Genomic DNA, 21,801 nt, shown 5'->3' with positions numbered 1-21,801 from the left:
ATAAATAACACTGTCACTAATCGTGACTTCTACACAATAAATAGCACTGTTACTAATCATCATTTCTACACAGTAACACTGTCACTAATCGTGGCTTTTACACAAAAACACTGTCACTAATCGTGACTTCTACACAATATATAACACTGTTACTAATCGTGACTTCTACACAATAACACTGTCACAAATCCTGACTTCTACACAATTAACAACACGTATATTTATGAAATTTCCACTGCCGAAACTTGCTTTTACGTATACATTTGTAAAGAGTACATAGTATATATTTTGCGCCTTAATTTCAAAAGTGATCTTTTAACCCCAGTGTCATAACCTGGATAAGGAGCTATTCATCATACTTCCTTTTGCAGAAATTGTGAAATTGTAAGGTAAAAAGTGTAGTAGTAGAAAAAAAAGAAGGAATTGTATGTTTTCATGTATTATACCTGAGACATTATATGCTGTGTGTGCGTGTATGTATTTCATTATTATTATTATTTTAATACGCCCTGAAACTGATGTTTATTCTTATCTAGCATATTTATGATATTTTGTGTTTTCATGTTTTATATGTACAATGAGGATATGTACAGCTTTTAATGTTTTATTTATTTTCTATGTATTATGTGTATAACATTCTGTTGTAAGGTATATATGCATTGTAAAGCACCTTTGATCGCACATAGTGTATGAAAAGGGTGCTATATAAATATCGTATTATTATATGACAAACTCAAACAAGCGGAATTTCTTAAAAAGCCAAAACAAATTATTTTCATTTGCCTTGGCGTAGGAGCATCGGAGAAGTTGACTTATTGATTTCCTAATTGTCTAGAATTATTGACAAGTAAAAATGTCAACGCCCTAGATCGTACGCAGTGGGGAGAGGGGGGGGGGGGGGGGTCAGTCTACTCCACATAGGTTCAATTCATCCGTTCAAGCTTACATTCTTACCAGTCAATACTGCTATAAAATGTGAGACGGACCAATCGGGCAAAAGACTTTACTTTGCATCTGAAAATAACTACATTTATACTTTACTTGTAGAATTAACGGAAAATAGACTTGGCCAACATGGTGAAGGGGATACCCCCTTAATTGCCAAGTGCCTGAATTTTCATGAAAATGAATGATTTGTGTTCCAGTTAAAGAGTCCTCAATATCTAGTAAAGTAAATATCCAATGTGTGTAGGTCACTTGAACATAAGAATGAAGTGCATAGTTTTGACTGAACTTGTTTTGTTGTTTTTTTCGTATTCAGTCTTCTGAAAATCAAAACAGTCTTGTTTGAAATCTGGAGGTCGCGAATGTTAGAGAATTTATAATGATTTCATTTATAATAATGTAATAATGAAATATATATATAGCGCCGTATACAGTAAATGTGGTTATTTACGCTGGGGGTTAAGTATGCGTTTTTTCAGGTCCAGCATTATCCGTGGGGAAAACGTGTTAACTTAATAAAATATATATCAAATAGCCAACGCGTGACCGCGTAATTGATTTATTGATTGTATCTTGCTTAACATCTCGCTCGAAAAATTTTCACTCATATGGAGAAGTCACCAAGACCGGTGAAGGGCTTCAAATTTAAACCTATGCTCGGCGCTTACCGCCATTGAAAAGTGAGGTTTCTTTAGCGTGCTAGACTTACTGTGACACGGGACATCCATTTTTAAGGTCTTCTCCGAGGACCCGTGATATTCACACCTGATGCCGAACGTTTGGCGATGGAACTGTCACTACCTGTTTTAACGACTTAGGTCTGTCGCAGCCGGGATTCGAACCCCGGCCTTCTGCATGCGGGGCGAACGCTATAACTTCTAATAGCTATACACGTGACCGCGTAATTAGCGTAAATTAACCACTTTTACAGTATGATCAAATATTAATCTAGGTGCTCTACAAACACGCAGACACATTTAAAAAAGAAACTTTACATGATATGCATCATTCATCAACAAAATCAGAAACCATAACGATAATTATAGCTGCCCTTAAAAATGGAGTGCGTTAAAATCATTAATTTATTCAGAATCACAGATAATCCAATCTATAAAAGTGTGTTGAAATGCTTTTTTTAAACAGTAGATGGATTTGGAGTGCTGAATATACACAGGACAGCCGTTCCATAAATCTGCCACAGCAAAACTGATTTTTCTCTCACCATAGCGCTTTAAGCTGACATGAATTAATAAATACCATAAAAGTCTCTATGTCCGTGATATTTCCCCGCTTAACCGCCATATTAGATGGATGTTCTATTGTTAGATATAGCAGGTTTCGCATTGTATAGAAAGGGACGAGTTTTACTACGCTTCACTTCACATTAGTGTGTTCGATTTACCTGTGCGGGTAGCTTCGACAGCTAACACTTATATCTCCGATGTGCACAGAAAGGCTGTTCCATGAACTTGTCGCAGCAAACCTGAATTATCTAATGAGTACGTAATAGTTAGCTGTATTTAGGTCGAATATTATCTAACATGTTTCATACTAATATATAGACCGTTCCTTTACAGATTTTCACCACGGACTACGGGATATTTCATTTAACTGATCATAAAAGGTGGATCACGAAGAGTGTGACAGGTGAGCAGGAGACGCTAACCCCTTCTAGAAACCTGATTACAACTCTGATGTGTCCAGGGGTTCATCTTCTGATCCCACCTCTGGTGTGTCCAGGGGTCTTTGTTTCCTGTTTTCGATTCATCATTGTTTATACAGCCTATCATTAGGTCAACTGCTGTCTGACTTGTTTCATACCGATTGTTAGGCCGTTCTTGACACACTGAAATTGACGACGGATAACTCTGTTTACGTGATCGAGATATAGGGCTCACGGCGGGTGTGACCGCTCTACAGGGGATGCTTACTCCTCCTTGGCACCTGTTCCCACATCTGGTATGCCCAGAGGTCCGTGTTTGCCCAACTATCTATTTTATATTGCTTATAGGAGTTCTGAGACTGATCACTGTTTGTTATTTTCACCTTTCATAAATAAAATAACATTTTCCTGAGATTCGTTAATGCTTCTCAGCTTTACCTTCTCTTCAGCAGAGAACGGCTAGTTACACATTTTGACATTCAGTACATGAGCGAATAGAATACTTATAATTCGCTATTCAAAATAAAAACATTCCGGGAATCACTCAATGTCATGTAGATGATAAAAATATTTATTCTTAAAGCCAACAATTCGCATTGATGTATAAGTAATTTAAGAATACCTTAAATTACAAAGGGGCGGTCATTGCGATAGAACAATGGAAAGTGAAAATAATAAACAGTGATCAATATCTGAATCATCTGAAGAGTACAAAAGGAAACAAGGGAAACATCGACCTTGGAAACACCAGAGTGTCTAGGAGCAGTAGAGATTTTTTTCGACAAGATTTATGAATCCCGTAGAAATATGGTTTAGATTAGTTCCTCAGTAATTTTTGCTTGTCGTAAGAGTTGTAAAAGGCGACTTAATGCATCAGCACTTAAGAAGAGACCGAACAATCCGATATCCTTTGTCACAGCAGTTGTGGCACGATAAAGGTTCCCCTGCTTAAAAGCCGTAAGCACTGAACATAGGTCTAAATTTTACAGTGACAATGATAACGTCTACATATAAGTGAAACATTCGTAAAGCAACATGCATATAGAATCAACCAACCAAGGCAGAGTAACGTTATTCAATGTTCTTTTAATCCCCGTGTGACTTTTAACCTGAATGATAACACTAATTCTTTTAATGAATGATGAAATGATACTACTGACCCGATGTGTTGATTCAATGATGACATAAATATAGATCTCATTGCACATAAAATTTTATTAAACAAATAGATTTCAGTTTATCTACATCATCAATTTCGAAAACAGTGTACATCTAGATTACATGGTACTTTTACATCACATTGTATGTCTGAAATACATTGATTATATGGATATTGTATCATATATATATATATATAAATATATATATATATATATATATATATATATATATATATATGTATGTATATATATATATATATATATATATATATATATATATATATATATATATATATATGTATATATATATATGATACAATATCCATATAATCAATGTATTTATATATATATAAATACATATATATATATATATATATACATATATATATATATATATATATATATATATATATATATATATATATATATATATATATACATATATATATATATATATATATATATATATATATATATATATATATATTATGTATGTAAAACTTATACGGTACCAATTTTGATGCACCAGATGCGCATTTCGACAAATAATGTCTCTTCAGTGATGCTCAACCGAAATGTTTGAAATCCGAAATAACTATGAAGTTTTAGAGCTAAATATAGCCAAAAAACAGCGTGCCAATGTATATATATTCCGGACACGAAGAAAACTATGGAAACAACGATATTCCCCTTGTATTAACGCATAACCCACACAACCACAACATTTTTGGAACAGCTAGAAAAAAAATTTTTCCTATATTAGAACAATCCCCAAATCTCAAAAACCTAATAAAAGGATATCAAATAAAAGGCAGCAGAAAACAGGCCCTTAATCTCAAGATAATTCTAACGCACGTCCGATTTAGTACGGAAATTTCCAAATCCGTGCAGAAATGTGGGGATTCACGTTGCGATACATGTAATCATCTAGAGGAAGGCAGAGAAAAAAATCTTAAATGCGGCAAAAAATTACCACCGAATTCTTACATGACATGCAAATCCGAAAACGTAATATATTGTATGACCTGTCCTACCTGTAATGAAAACTACATCAGACAAACTAGCAAACTGAACGCCCGTGTGCGCGTCCACAAGCAGCAAATTCGCGATCCAAGCATTAGAAATTCGCCATGTTCCGAACATTTTGCCAATTGTGGTCGTGGAGATTTCAACATATTTCCATTTTATAAAGTGTACAATGGCTGCATAATTTTCAGAGTTACAAAGGAGGAATAATTTATAAAATTGTTTAATCCCAAATTTAATAGAAAATAATTGTGTAAAATTGAACTACATTTAACTGAACTCTGTAACTGATTTCTAAGTATTGTCTAATATTCACATGATCAGACGAGTAGGTCTAGATGATGCTCAAAATCTAGTAAGGGTTTAGCCCATATTCATCCTGGTGAAGTCAGTAAGTTTGACCATGTCCCTAACAGTGGTACTATGACAATTTTTAACACATTTTGTTTTCAATTCTGTTTACAATCACCCCCTCCCCCTCTTTAATTAATTAAACCTTCATAACCGATTCTTTACATGTAAAACCCATTTATCAGTTTCCATGATTCTATGTTTTTTGCACGTCTACCCTAGACATGATCAGTACGGGAATGTCTGATGTTGATTCAATTTCCTAGGCTGCTTATTCTTTGTTTTTGTTTGGAGTTGGTGCACTTTGTTTACTTATTCAAACTTCTTATTTACATTATCTTTCTCTCAAATTTTTGTTCATTTCTTATTTCATTTTTATAGTGTTCATTCAATTAGATGGTTTATTTTCATTATTAGTTGTTTTAGCATGATTTAGAGCTTCCGAAAATTATTTCCAAATCTGACCTATTCCACAGCCAAAGACAACTGTCTAACTTGAAGAAATTATTAACAAAAACCAAATTCAATTCAACGCCTGAAATATACGCAGTTTGTACATGTAGTGAGTCGAGGTGTGGTACATGCCCCTTCCTAAAAACAGGCCCTTCTATTACTTTTAAGTGCGGAAAATATTTTACTGTAAATGATAACATATCATGCAAGTCGAAAAACTTACTATACTGCATTATTTGCAACGTGTGTTTCGAGGAATATAATCGACAAACTGGAACACAATCAAGAGCCAGGATGCATGTCCACCGCTAACAAATCAGCGGTCCCAGTACAAGAAATACACCATGCAGCGAACATCTTGACATCTTTACTACAGGAAACTACAACGTATTTCCATTTTATAAACTTAAAACAGAATCAACGCCCATGGGACTTGCTAAAGAAAATTATTTCATTAAACTGTTCTCTCCTATACTAAACAAACTTTAATCAATGCATTTGAAAAATTCAGATTGTTAAACATTTTAATTCATCAACTTTTATGATGTAAAATTTCATGTTTATTTTGTCCAAGTCACCTTTCTCGAACTTTTGTATTATGACGTCATGTATCCACTACATGTACCTCCTCACAAAGACTAGTATGACGTCATGATGTCACAATGAATGTCTCTAAGATAAACAACTTTGTATTCAATATTTGTAATCACCTGATGTAGAAATCGCTAGTGATTTGAATATATATTTTGGAACTGCATAGTTTCCAGCTTTTTTATTTGTTTATATATATATAGACAGTTTTCCTTGAATGTTTCATAGTTACATAATAGCGTTGAGAAGTAAATGTTCACTGGGACGTCATAATAATGATTGGTAGGAATGTTGACGATTTAACGTCCCAATCATACACTTATTGTGCAAAAACAGTTGTACAACATATATAATGATATTGGGGTATAAGATTATATGAATTTAAAGCTATTTACTACTAAATTTAGGTTTAAAATGTTTGATAAAATAGTCTTCCTTTACTAAACGAAGTGTTTCGTGTTATTCGGAAGTTTTAAAAAGTGAACACAGTTTGTGGACACGGACTCCATCATTTAATTCACTGGTGTGTCCAACGTAAAATTCTTTGGAAGTCGGGCAAATGACACAATGACTCAAATTTTCCTATTTCAATTCCTTTAAGATATCGGCGCGGATTTCCATTCCCGATTTAAGGTGGATTTTGTTTCCTTCCTTGATAAAGGTACAGGTCCCGCATTTCTGAACAGATGGAATATTTTCCCGGGTTGTAAAATGGTCTTTGGTTAGCATTTTTTTTTTTAGATCAGGAGCCTATTGTCAGCTATTGATAATGTCTCTAGGTTGCATCAAGAAGTTTATTTGTGTTGTTAGGATTATGTGTAGCTACAAAAGCAATTTTCCCACTGTTTTGTGATCATTTAGGATTTTTTTTTTTTTTTATTATTATTTATCAACTGTGCAATTTTTTTCTCATTCAATTGTTGACATTATACGTATTCAAATGTCTCTGTGCATATGAGTGACAAAATCACAGCGGTGGTCTAGAGGTTAGATCGTCCGCCCAGCATGCGGAAGGCAGGGGTTCGAATCCCGACCACGACAGACCTAAATCTTTAGAACAGCCAGTGACAGACCAACCGCCAAACGCTCGGCATCAGGTGTGAATGTCGCGGGTCCTCGGATATGACCATGAAAACAGATTCCCCGTGTCACAGTAGGTGTGGCGCTCGAAATAACCCTCACTGCTGAATGACCGCAAGTGCTGAGCAAAGGCCTAAATTTGAAGCCTTCAACTGTCTTAGTGACGTTTCCATATGAGGGGAACATTTTCGAGAGAGACGTTAAACAAGATACAACGTGTATATGACTCGAACACGTTCCTTCGCTTTCCTTCTCTTCAATAAGTTATACCAACTCGTCCATTCCCTCTGACAGCAAAAATCATTAATAGGTGAAATGCAAGTGGGGGTACAGAATTTTACAGGATCGTGTAAACAATAGAAAAAAAGAACAATGTGATTCTCTGCAGTTATGCTCCCCCTACTGAAAGTACATTGATGTAAAATCAAGAATACCGGTAATAGTGACTACGAACAGTAAACAGAACATATGACCACTTTTAGTTTTGATATGAAAAGAACAGGTTCCATCTTCAGAGTATTATATATTTATATCAATATTCCTCTGGCTAGAACATTTGTCATTATTCCTTCGAAAGAATCCCTATTGTTGCAATACTATTTTAAAACTAAATTTGAATACCTTAATTGACTGATTGAATTGAAAAGCAAACTGGAATTCCAGCGACAAAAAAAAAACTAACAGGAGTAGTTAATTCGTGAGAAATGGTGTCGTACATTCTATATACGTAGTTTAGGGATATACATTTATACTGGTACATATCTTCAGTAAGATATGCATTGATGTTCGACACAGCGGACACCTAATATGGAGCCAGGTGAGCAATTACAAATTTGGAAATAATTTATATTAAATGTAAGTATATATACAGGCGTGTTTGGGCGTTTCTGATTTGTGTATATACCTCCGCTTTCTTTTCTCTTTTCTTCAAGAAGTGTCTTCCGCTCTTCACTATGTTTCTCTTTCTCTTCAGCAGAATCGGAGTGGAAATATCATGATAGATAAATTACATCTATTGGAAGTCAAGGTTTTCTCCGTAATTTTGATGTCAAGCAAATAAAACGAAAATGGTACCACTTTTTAATGTTAACATTAGTTTTCATACAAAGTGATCAGTTTCTACCTAAACAGAAGTAGCTGTTCCTGCCAATATTCCTCTGCTGTGAACATATCTAAACTTTGAGATATATATTTGCCACTCTCCTCTCGAAGGAATCATACTACTTGTAAAAGGATTTTAGCAACAAATTGGAATAACAAAGCTAAATGATTGAAATGAAGTACATACAATTCCAGAAACAATAACAGGAGTCACTCGTTCGTTGATAAATTGGTCGTTGCAGTAGTGTAAATCTAAAACCTATACGGTATGAATTTTGATGCACCAGATGCGCATTTCGAAAAATAGTGTCTCTTCGGTGAATTTTGGAAATTCGAAATAACAGTAAACTTGTAAGAGCTAAAACGAAAACTAGAGTTCCAAAAACTGGACCTAATTCGTACAAGGATATGAGCTCTGTATGAGAGAGATAATCCTTAATTTTGAAATGAATTTCTACATTTTATCCCATCAGTTAAATATGAATCTGTATTTTCAGGCTTCATATATTTAGTTAGCTATCCAGTGATATGCGACACAACAAGGGCCCGGTACGGAGTCAGGTTTGATGATAACAATTTCAAAACCGGAATCATTTTTCGTTATATTCACCTTTTCATTAAATGTAATTATTTGTAATATAGAGTTTCATCATTCTGTTCGATATCTAGCAAATTGTACTAAGAAAACTGGAGTAAAGATAATATTTGAATGCTTTGCCTTGTGGTTGTCGTAACATCTAGTAAAACAAGAAACCCATTTTAGCAAACACAACAAACGTACCCCAACTTCGGCAGGATGGGAGGATACAGCATAGGAATAGAGAGTATTGGTATAGAGAATAGAAATAAAGAAAGTGTGAGGCATAAGAGGATAGAGATAGAGAATAGAAATAAAGGGGATAGAGATATAGAACAGAAATGAAGAAAGTTTGAAGCATGAGAGGATAGATATAGAGCATAGAAATAAAGGGGATAGAAATAGAGCATAGACATAAAGAAAGTTTGAAGCATGAGAGGATAGAGAGAGAGCATAGAAATAAAGAAAGTTTGAAGCATGAGAGAATAGAGATAGAGGATAGAAATAAAGAACGTTTAAAGCAATCGAGCATCATGAAAAACGTGAAGGTTGAAAAACGTGAAGATACGAACAGTCGTTATTGTCATAAATCCCATAAACAATGCAATATCTTTGAATACAAAGTCATGTTACAGATCAGTATGTTCAATAGGAATTTATCTTTTAAAATTTGCTTTTTGAAAACAAATGCTTGTGTCGTTTTTTGGCCAGATGAGCTTAATATTGTGATGTTTTACATTCCCAGGGTGTTTGTACAAAAGGGAATACTAGTGGAATAAAAACTATACGAGGCAATCTTATGGGGTAAAATGCTGGTAGAATTTTCAAAAAGAATATCATCTTTCAGATTATACTAATTGGTAAAGAAATTTTATTTTTAAAACACAAAAATAACACTTTTTATATCTTGGATAAAATTCAAATTCATGGCAACAAAAAATGCATCTTGAGCACCTTTGCAAATTATACGTCGGAAAAAATTCACTTTAAATATATATGTTAAATATTTGGACCATAAACCTTTTAGAGAACATACAAAATTAGTACACACCGGGTTTTGTTTCCATGGTAACAGATTGGAAAGGATTATTTCATTTATGCGATTTGTCACCTGGTTTTATAATTGTAAACATTTTGAAAGATGCATTGATCATTTTCATCAACAAAATACAATTTCAGCCAAAATATGATCAATGATATTTACGTTTATTTGCCAAGTATTGTGGTATCACATTTCTTAGAAATTAAGATGTTGGATTTTTTTTGTTTTTTCTAAATTCAATAGAATTCGATATCTCTGTCTTCAATTTCCTCGCAGGTTTTCCACGGTCCCACTTCGTCATAAATCCGTGTTTCATTAGCCCAAACCTGTCTTATATACTACATCTTTAAAATAATTTCCCTCCTCTTCTTCCGTAGCTTGATGTTTGTTTACATAGTTGAACAGACGACTGTAACATTTGCTGCAATATAACGCCCTGTCAGTCGCGGATCTAAAGTGGAGGGGATTAACGTAATGTTAGTAAAAATGACACTTAACAAATCTGTTTTGATGTCGACAGGATTCATGACGTTATGCAGATGTCCCTTAGACAAAATTAAGAATAGTTTAAGATATACTAGAGAACACCCCTCTTTTATTCTTACGTGATCATATCAGTCGCATTTTTCTACGTTTCAAAGTTCATGCGATAAATCGCTCGATCGGCGCAGCTAGATGTTATAGCAATGACATATAAAGTGCATGTAATCAGAGAGGTAAAGTATGGTCAGGTTTATTGAAAGAAATGCTTGGGGATAAAAAAAATCCTAGCTTCGTTAATATCGAACCTTCTTAAATTTAAGGATACTATTCACAAATAATGATTCATTATAGCAGCATCAAAATAAATTCTACTTTCCCTAGCAAGATTCGCAGAGATTACAAGTGACCATCACATGGTTTCCCACAACATATCTGCAACCGGTACCGATCATAATCTTTTACCAGAGTCATGCTGTTGTTTAAAAAAACTAACCTCCTCCATGAATTCCGAATGCCGATGTACAATAGGGGCGATTTCAAGGTCACAACATAAATTAGAAATTACCGTAGCGCATACTATATATAAAATGACTGTTATGATGTCAAAGAAAATAACTTATAAATGACCATTTGAGAAAAAGTATTATCAATTCGTTATGGAAATGTTCAGATACACTGCTTGACACTTGACAGCGGCAATACTGTAGATAACAAGTAAAAAGTATGATACTTTCCCACGATACAACTATCTCGTGACGCATTTTGTGATTGTGACGTTATAAAGCGCGAGGTACACTGAGGTATATCAAGAGATATATCTCTGTTGTTGCAAATCTGACCTTAAAGGGACTGATTCACGGTTTTCCTCAAAATTTTGTTTTTCACTTTAAATGATCAAAATCTATAGTCTAATATATTTAGAAGGTTTCACAAAAAACTAAGGTTATTCATCATGACAGAAGCTCATTATAAAGAGTTTAGTATTTGTTTTGAAAACAAAGATTGATGTGTGTTATTGTTTACGGTGTTTTCAAAATAAATGATTATTGGCCAAGTTTATTATATTTATCACATCTTAAGTATACTTAAGGTAAAATGTGTCATTTAAAAGTTAAAATTTGTGATTTTACAAAGTGAAGGTGCTTTAAATAACAAAATTAACTTTTCACTGGTTGGTTTGTTTACATAAAATGACTCGAGTCTTTGTTTACATAACACAGAATCAAAGCTAAAATATTGCTCTTATCCTTGCATTCAGACGGTCCAAATTTTGATTATCAACATTAAATGAGCTATATTTTTAATTTTTAACATAAAAAAATGAAAAACATTTCTTTCGAAAAAAGTGAACCAGTCCCTTTAATGGAAAAAATGTTCCAATTGATCGCACCGTAGAAAACTTATATCTTAAGGATTTACAAATATAATCTATATGACAACCATGCTGAAGAGATTGATCTATTTGAACAGCTAAAGTTTTTCAACATCAACATAATTATTCTAATTCTCGCCACAATTTTGTAGGTCGTATAATTTTCTTCATATTGTCAGATTGTTCCGAAATTGGAAACAAATGTTTAGCATCAAAAAGTGTATTTGTGTTACTGGGATTCTGTATATTTACAAAACAAATTTTTCCGTTGTTTGTGATCATTTTGGATGTTATTTTTTATAATTTTTTCAACAACTGTGCCTATTTATGCATTCATCTTTTTGACATTATATGTATTCAAATAGCTGTCTGTCGATGTGTTTGCATATGTGTAAAAAACTGCAGCGGTGGTCTAGAGGTTAGATCGTCCGCCCAGCAATGCGGAATGCAGGGGTTCGAATCCCGGTCGCAACATGTATAAATCGTTAGAACAGGCAGTGACAGATCCAACGTCAAACGCTCGGCATCAGGTGTGAATGTCAAGGGTCCTCGGAGATGATCTTTAAAACGGATGACCCGTGTCACAATAGGCATTACACGCTAAAGAACCCTCACTGCTGAATGACCATAGGTGTTGAGCAAAGGCCTAAATTTGAAGCCCTTCACCGGTCTTGATGACGTTTCCATATGAGGGAACATTTTCGAGAGAGACGTTAAAAGAAGAAACAACGTAAATATGACTCGAACACGTACTTTCGCTTTCCTTCTCTTCAATAAGTTCCACCAACTCTTCCTTTTCATCTGAAAGCAAAAATCATTAATAGTTGAAATACATGTAGGGTATAGTATTTTGCAGAATCGTGTAATCAATAGAAACAATGAACAATGTAATTCTCTGCAGTTATGCGCCCCCTACTGAAAGTACATAGATGTAAAATCAAGAACACCGGTAATAGTGACTGCAAACAGTAAACAGAACATTTAACCACTTTTAGTTTTGATATGAAAAGATTGGTTTCCATCTTAAGATTAGTATCTATTTATATCAATATTCCTCTGCTGAGAGCATGTATATAATTTGGTATCTAACATTTGTCATCATTCCTTCGAAGGAATCACCATTGTTGCAATACTATTTTAAAACGAAATTTAAATAACTTAACTGACTGATTGAATTGAAAAGCAAACTGGAATTCCAGTGACAAAAAAAAACCTAACAGGAGTAGTTAATTCGTGAGAAATGGTGTCGTACATTCTATATACGTAGTTTAGGGATATACATTTATACTGGTACATATATTCAGTATGGTATTCACTGATGTTCGACACAGCGGACACCTGACATGGAGCCAGGTGAGCAATTACAAATTTGGAATCAATTTATATTAAATGTAAGTATATATACAGGCGTGTTTGGGCGTTTCTGATTTGTTTATGTACCTCCGCTCTCTTTTCTCTTTTCTTCAAGAAGTGTCCTCTGCTCTTCACCATGTTTCTCCTTCTCTTCAGCAGAATCTGAGTGCAAATATCATGATAGATAAATTACATATATTGGAGGTAAAGGTTTTTGCGGTATTGTGACGTCAAGCAAATAAAAAGAAAATGTTAACATTAGTTTTCATACAAAGTGATCAGTTTCTACCGAAATAGAAGTATCTGTTCCTGCTAATATCCCTTTGCTGAGAACATATTTAAACTTTGAGATATAGTATTTGCCATTCTCCTCTCGAAGGAATCATACTACTTGTAAAAGGATTTTAGCAACAAATTGGAATAACAAGGCTGAATGATTGAAATAAAGTACATACAATTCCAGAAAACATAACAGGAGTCGCTCATTCGTTGATAAATTGGTCGCCGCAGTAGTGTAAATCTAAAACCTATACGGTATGAATTTTGATGCACGAGTTGCGCATTTCGACAAATAATGTCTCTTCGGTGAATTTTAGAAATTCGAAATACCAGTAAATTTGTAAGAGCTAAAGCGAAAACTAGAGTTCCATAAATTGGGCCTAATTCGTCCAAGGATAAGAGCTCTGCATGAGAGATACTCTTTAATTTTGAAATGAATTTCTAAATTTTACCTCATCAGTTAAATATACATCCGTATTTTCAAGCTTCATATCTTTAGTTAACTATCCAGTGATATGCGACTCAATGGGGGCCCGATACGGAGTCAGGTTTGATGATAACAATTTAAAAACCAGGATGGTTTTTAGTTATATTCACCTTTTCATTAAATGTAATTATTTGTAATATAGAATTCCATCATTATGTTAGATATCTAGCAAATGGCACTGAGAAAACCAGAGTAAAGATAATATTTGAACACTTTGCCTTGTGGTCGTCATAACGTCCAGTAAAACAACAAACCCATTTCAGCAAACACAACAAACGGACCCCAACTTCGGCAGCAGGAGAGGATAGAGATAGAGCATAGAAATAAAGTGGATAGAGATAGAGAAAAGTAATAAAGCATGAGATAATAGATATAGAGCATAGAAATAAAGAAAGTTTTAAGCAATCGGACATCATGAAAAACGTGAAGATACGAACTGTCATTATTGTCATAAATCCCATAAACAATGCAATATATTTACATTAGAGCCCAATTTTTCGAAAGCTGGTTAACTTTAACCATGTGATTTAACTGTTTTGCAAAATGCGTGTATGCGTTAATACTCTGTAACGTTGTGTTAACTTTATTCCACCTCCAGCGGGACGTTAAACAATATTCAATCAATCAATCAAATCAAGATTTGCATGTATGAAACTTATATATTTTCTTTTTTGAAGGTTATCTAACATAAAGAGTATTCAATCCGGGCTAATACAGAATAGTTGTTAACACAAAGTATGGAAGAAGTGTTTTTCATTTTTGATATTCCAGATTGATCTCCCTTAGTAGAAATGGAGTGCTGGATCAAGTAATATGCTTAAAACAAAGAGAATAGTAAAATGAATAAATGCATAAAAAAATATAGTTATAAAATGCTATAGATATGTATGTGAACAGATTATCATAAGGTAAATTAATTTATCATGTTCTTCATGAATATGTTTAACTGTTTGGGGAAAAAAATAAGAGTATTAAAAGATATTTTTATTTTGAAATTTAGATATTTGTATAGGCTAGCATCGTTGTTAAAACCCTCCCATAAATTTTGTCCGATTATGAATTAAACAATATAGAACATCATATGTTTTATTTCCTATATTAATTTTCAAGACATGTAGCATCCCACCCCTACCCCTTTATTCTGACATCATACGTGTACTGCTATTTTTTGACTTTGTAATGGTGGATATTTACGCCCAAACTTAAGTACATTATTGAGGAAAACTAGGTATGAAAGTTCAAAACCGCAAAACGACTGGGCATATTTTTAGTCTGGAGCATTCCTACGTTACTGCATGCACAGACTTGCCAGAATCGTTTGTGTCTGTCTCATAATAATAGTAAAAACCATGCAAGTTAATGAGAGAGACCACACTGTGCCGATGGAATTTGAAAACAATACGTACATTTTCTCAATGAGGAAATCCTGCATTTTTTTTTATTGGAATAGCTTTCCGAGCACTTTCCCCGTTGGATTTTTGCGTAGAATATTGATGGTGCTTAAAAAGCGATTTTGGATTAAGAATCACAAGATATGAATATTTCCTTTCTGTCTGCCTTTGTTATGGACAAAACAGCTGTCAAAAAGGAAATGGTGTTGAAGATCCGTAGGTCATGATGTTGATTCCAGAAAGGTGTTGTGATCTCATATCTGATAATGATCCCTCAAAGTTTTTGAGAGACCATACTTGACTTAGATTGGGTCGACCTTTTGCATATCTTATGGTACATTACGTCCGAAGTTTCTCCTTAACGGCAATCAATATTTTTCTCTTGAGCAATAATGATGGAGGTTGATGAAATATTTACTGCGTTCCATAATTCACGTCATTTGTGTAAAAATATGAAACATGTTTCTTTGTAATTACTGTGATTCTCCAGTTCTGTAATTACCTACCTTAATCAAAAGTATTTAATTGATATTTTTAAAAAAAATGTCAGTTGTCAACGAAATAAAAAGTGGATTCTTAATCAACATTACATTCAAATGTTCATTGAGTTTGCTTATTGTGTCATAGGATGACGTTAAATAATTGATATGATGTCAGCAAACAAAGGAGCAAAACGCAAGTATTTTGTTGTTTATTCCAGGCTTTTTTCAGTGGAGCTTGGAAACACCAATGGTAGTCTTATCAACAACTTTGCCTCTTCAGAATTTAGAAATGAACTGACTTTAATTGAGACAGGTTATTTGTACGTTACCATTCTTATTTCTCCGTCCACGCCTCCTGAACTTGAAATAGACAAAACCTGATAGAAAAAGAAGACCCAAAGGAATAAATATTCCAATCATTATATTTCTTATTTTTATATCTGTATTCGCTGGGATATTTCTATCAGTTGTGGTATTGTGAATCGTGGTGGATGAAGATTGCCTGTAAAAGAGATTATCAAGGTATCCCGAAAACAATCATTGAATGTTAACAACTTTATGTATGATGAACGCTACATACATGCAGATATCTTTTGAATTCATTTTTGTTGAATGATCCTCTAAAAGCAGATTAAATGTTAAGTATTCATTGACAACATACCGGAGAGGAGGACACGCAGGATCTGCCAGATAGCATTTGGATTCTTTATTGATCCGTGAACAAGCTGGAACTGTGAAAATACAGTCACATATTGTGGAATCTTTACTTTTTGTTTAATGTCATTCTTTGATGTTTCGCTGAGATATCAGAGTACGGAATTAGGACATGCAAATTTTGTCTTTTACTGAAGGGATATCAAGATGCTGAAATACACCCGGTCGACCTTGGATGCTTTCTCCTCCTAGGCACTTGATCCCACCTCTGCTGTGTCCAGGGGTCTGTGTTTGCCTAACTATTTATTTTGTATTGATTATAGGAGTTATGAGATTGATCACTGTTTGTTATCTTCACCTTTCATGTAAGTGTCAAGGAAACCGTATTTCTTTAAATTTGATGAAGATAAGAAACAGTGATCATATCTCACAGTTGCTATATGGAACACAAAAGTTAGAGTAAAATCGGACCACTGGACAAAGCAGAGTTGGAATCTGGTGTTTAACAGTGTTAAGGATACCTTGTCGACCGGTCACAACCGCCATGAGTCCTATATCTTGATTCGGTAGAAAGGATAATCCGTTATTTAAGATTGTATTGGTAAATTAGATCGTTATAAAGACGATATAATCTACGAAATGCTGATTTTAAACCAGGCATTTAAAACCAATGTAACATCAACTATTTTATCAGTAGCATACCTAGATTTAAAATCTTCTGCGCATAACAAACATCTGCATATCGAATCAATTGAGAGACATTAACATGTGCAGGTGATAATAGAACACCCCTTCACAAACATGGGAAGCCATGTCAAACATGTGGACATACCAGAGGCAGGATCAAGGGCCATGGGGAAAACCATCCCCTGTTGATCGGCGACACCTGCTGTGAGCCCTACATTACCATGAAGTATTCGGAGGAATTCGTAGACAAAATAAGTGTGTAAACAATGGCGTAACAAATTGTTTGAAACATGGCAGACAACATTTGAACCAAAGGCAGGTTGGATTGGTAAATTAAGTGGTAGTATTCCGGTAGTCCCAGGTAATAAGGTCCTCCAGCACTCTGCTTGAATATACTAAATGTGTTGTTTTAATAGCTGACCTGTTTTTATATTCTTACGATGCAGATTCAATTCAAAACTTCTAAAAGCGAAGACAAATGCTCTTGATGTGGTCTTCAACTCGATATTTAGATGTATCGACGATTTTACATCTATTAATGATATTTATTTTCATGGATATGTTGATTCCATACCAGTGAAGTCGAAAAAAAAAAAACACGACAGAGTCGTTCAGATCTGCTTCATACTTGAAATTTTTATTCAAAATAGATGTTAAAGTTCTATTTCGTGACACTGAGGTTAAGGAAAAGTATGCGTGGCCTAAACACGACAGATGGTATTTACCTGGAGTGGACAGGGTCTACCTAGGTGTTAATTGCTATACACAATGAAATACACGGAAAGAATAAAGATATATAATCAAAATCTGCCAACTGAATCCATCGTTGAAAGATGAGAATGAAAATGCACCAATTTAATAATTCAAATACTTTATTGTGATTCGAACGTATCATTAACTTCATTGACGTGACGAAAATTAGATTGATGACGTTAAACAACATATTTAGCGAGGTTTATTTGGTGTTTATCGGCAACAGCATATGACTGAAAGAGGCAGAATTACACGTAGAATAGTAGGCACGGAAGCTATTGCTACTACTACAAGAACTTTTTACTTTTTTCTGGATCTCAAATTTCAATCATCATAAGCTAATCAATAAAGCTCAAACAGCCGCTACTTTGTACGATAATTTTTACGCTCTCTATATTTCCTCCAAGATACGAGTTGACTGTGACTGATTTAGTTCTAATGTTCCAATCTTAAGTTCACGTAATTATTGACTCATAAGTAAGTAAAACCATCAACCTTATTCTTGCAGTATATGAAATGAGTGGACACCCCTGTAGTTAGTTGATATAAACACGTGTGTCCAGTTGCCGCGTTTGGTTGAATTTGTCAGTCAGGGCTTGATCTATCGTTTAATGTAAATTTCAAGGTAAGTGGTTTAAAAGTGGGTCTTTAACGGCTAACAAGTAACGTAACTTGATGGCAAAAAGGGTGTCTTTGGCTTCCCCATCGTCAGTTCCCCATATTTATGAAGCAATATTCCATTATCACATGCACATTGTGTTTATTTCTTTTAACTGATTCGATACGTACGAGCATGCCATGTGTATGGTCAGTTTTGAAATTAAGTCAAGCAAATGGCAAATATTTTGATGTTAGAGGGGTTTCAACAGTTTTGTTTAAGGTCAGCATTTCGCAAATTCTATGGTCGTTATAACAATCTAATTTACAAATATCACCTGTCATTAAGCCAAACTCTGTCTGACGTATTTCATATCAATGATTAGGTCGTTCTTAACATACTGCTTTTGACTACAGATCAGTCCGTTTACCTGATCAGGATATAGGACTCGCGGCGGGTGTGACCGGTCAACAGGGAATGTTTATTTCTCCTGTATATCTGACCCTACCTCTGATGTATCATTTAGAAATTATTCGATTGATAAATGTTTGCTATCTTCACATTCTCATGATATAGTCTGTTAACTTTCTATTTTGTATTGCTTATAGGAGTTATGAGATTGATCGCTGTTCCTTATATTTACTTTTCATGATATAGTCTATTCATACTTACATTGGTACATCGTCTCAGAAGTGTAAAGGATATTGGGACATCCATCTTGAAATCGGTGGCACTCGTGAGCATCCAAAGTATTTCTCGAAAGAACCATGCAAAGCCCTTAAACATAAGCAAATAGACTGCAGTGAAATAGTAAAAATAAAACAAACATTTAAAATTATTCTATTCTTATAAAGATATCGTTTTTAACTTATCTAACTACCGATAAAATGATTAAAACAAAACTCATTGAAAGCAATGAAGTAATATTTGAATTCACTATGGTACAGATAACGTGTACTACACTGAGGTATGTTTTGTAGCTTAAATACCTCTTCCTATCAATCCACTTGTTTTCGGATAACAAAACTCGACAAGTTGTGTGAAGTTTGAGAAGGGGACACAGTGATATTCATTCTTAGTCTCGTCGTAACCAAACGAACAATTAAGTTTCCCCGAGGCTTCAATGACTTCAGTCTCGTTTTCTGGACAAACATCCACCGGAAAAACCGGGAACGCGGAGGACTAAAAATATAAATATAGAAAGAAACAATTTAGATACTCCTTTATCCTCGACTTTGCCTATAGATGCCGATCTTTTGGATATCGTTATTTACTATCAAAATGAGTTAATTACCGTTAAAACATTCTAAGTTTCGCATTTAATATTTTGAGAAGAAAAAAGAAATAGGAAAAGCTCTAGACACGATGTTGGCCATAGCAGTCATGTTACTATGACAGGAAGAAAGTCCAGTGCCTCTCCTGCAAATGTACTTACATTAGGGCAATCACAGAACATAACATCCATGCAAAGACAGCCCCAAAATGCTACGAAAGGGTGTCATTAAGTTAGTGATAACCATATATTTGATCAGAAAGAGAAAATACAAATAGGACAACGAACAGTTGTTGGGAAACACAAATATAAATATATCTATCGTACAATGTGCACTTCCTCTTCATTGTTCATAGTTTACAATAGCAAGTTCAACTGTCACATAATTACAAATGCAATTTAAAAAGTTTTTGACAGTTTGTCGCAGACTTTCAAAAGACGTAATGACTCAAAGTGACAGAATTAAGCAAGGAGGTGTCTCATTTTTGTGCTTTATTTCATTTATTTCAAGTTTCATATAAACAAATAAGAGATGAAATAATATGTCGAAATTTAAATAATATATACTTTGAGCATTAGATTGAATAGACGAAATTTCCAAAAAGTTTATAATCAACAAGTGAATTGAGATTTTTCAAAATATAATCATAAGTCATAACTGAAAATTGGACATGGTGAAAAATATCATAACAAGTTTCATTGGGTGAGTATAACCTACAATGTATTTTATATTTATATATAGAAATAGGTAAGTTTAATGACTTAGTCGATTTATTGTGGTCATGAATTACTTCAATCATACTGTATTTAAATAAGTAATTAATACATTCCATACATGAACAACATTATCACATTTAAAATCAAGTGTTTTGAAATTTCCATTATGTACCGGTGTCTTAATTTCTACTACCCCAGTCGATAATATTATATCAAAGCACCATAAAAATCTTCGAAGTATCTATCAATGTGCTGCTTTTCTCAATTTCCATAACAACCATTATGACGTCACACGGAAGTACATTATTTTAATCTTGCCATGATACAAAATATTCTCATATACACACCCAAAATAGTTTATCAAATTAGGACAAATCTTAAAGATTTTGCAATCTACGTGCATAAATGGAGTATGTCCTAACTTCAAATGTTTTAGCGGAATATATGTTGGTGGACATGGAGGTCAAAATCATAAAACATTGATAAACAGTGTAGTGTTAATTACATATATGTTAAACGTTTCACTGTGTTTAGAAATCTTAACCAATTGTTTATCTATCTCCCAGCCTGAAGAGTTCTACATGTAACCAACAGGGTTATACAGGGTTATTTTTCTTGTGGATTATGATTGCACACTCATTTGGATGTTATTGAATAGTTGGCGGCCAACATTATCACCGGGTATGCAGTATGATCCATTTGCAAAATCGCAGTTTTTAAGACGATTTCTAGAAAGAAAACATTTTTTTAATCAACACTCGAAGTGGGAGTCCTCAATTGAAAAGTGTTCAGTCCCATCGAGTGTTAAATAGGTTGGTTTTAATACATTCAAGGGAGACATTATATTATCTAGCATCCTTATTGGATAATTCTATACCTAAACCATTGTCACAACGAAGAGTTCAAAAAGAGTTACATTGTTTGAATTATTTCATGAAATTCAAAGATAACGGACAGTGATCAATCTCATAACTCCTATAAACAATGCAAAGTAGATACCGGAGCAAACACGGACCCCTGGACACACCAGAGGTGGGATCAGGTGCCTAGGAGGAGTACACATCTCCTGTCGACCGATCACACCCGCCGTGAGCCCTATATTCTGATCAGGAAAAACGGAGTTATTCGCAGTCAAAATCAGTGTGCCAAGAATGGTCTTACAGTCGGTATGAAATACGTGAGACAGCACTTGATCCAATGATAGGTTGTATTGGCAAACTAGATCGTTATAACGACCATATAATTTGCGAAATGCTTACTTTAAACGAGACTATATAATTATC

The 21,801-nt window shown here is 34.2% G+C and overlaps 1 protein-coding gene across 1 annotated transcript in view; it reads right to left on the bottom strand.

Annotated features, from left to right (window-relative positions):
- Positions 1-19,993, bottom strand: part of LOC125663545 (uncharacterized) — a 35,487-nt gene extending 15,494 nt beyond the window's left edge. The window contains exons 1-8 of the mRNA XM_056150975.1: positions 19,964-19,993; positions 19,518-19,710; positions 19,201-19,305; positions 16,498-16,567; positions 16,166-16,338; positions 13,285-13,359; positions 12,599-12,645; positions 8,139-8,249 (exon numbers count right to left, since the gene is read on the bottom strand). Of these exons, the coding sequence (XP_056006950.1) occupies positions 8,139-8,249; positions 12,599-12,645; positions 13,285-13,359; positions 16,166-16,338; positions 16,498-16,567; positions 19,201-19,305; positions 19,518-19,710; positions 19,964-19,993 (804 nt within the window). The remainder of the gene's footprint in view (positions 1-8,138; positions 8,250-12,598; positions 12,646-13,284; positions 13,360-16,165; positions 16,339-16,497; positions 16,568-19,200; positions 19,306-19,517; positions 19,711-19,963) is intronic.
- Positions 19,994-21,801: the final 1,808 nt, after the last annotated feature.

The sequence above is a fragment of the Ostrea edulis genome, chromosome 10, assembly GCF_947568905.1.
Source record: "Ostrea edulis chromosome 10, xbOstEdul1.1, whole genome shotgun sequence".
In the NCBI taxonomy this organism is placed as follows: Eukaryota; Metazoa; Mollusca; class Bivalvia; order Ostreida; family Ostreidae; genus Ostrea; species Ostrea edulis.
This window is presented reverse-complemented; position numbering and strand designations above follow the sequence as displayed.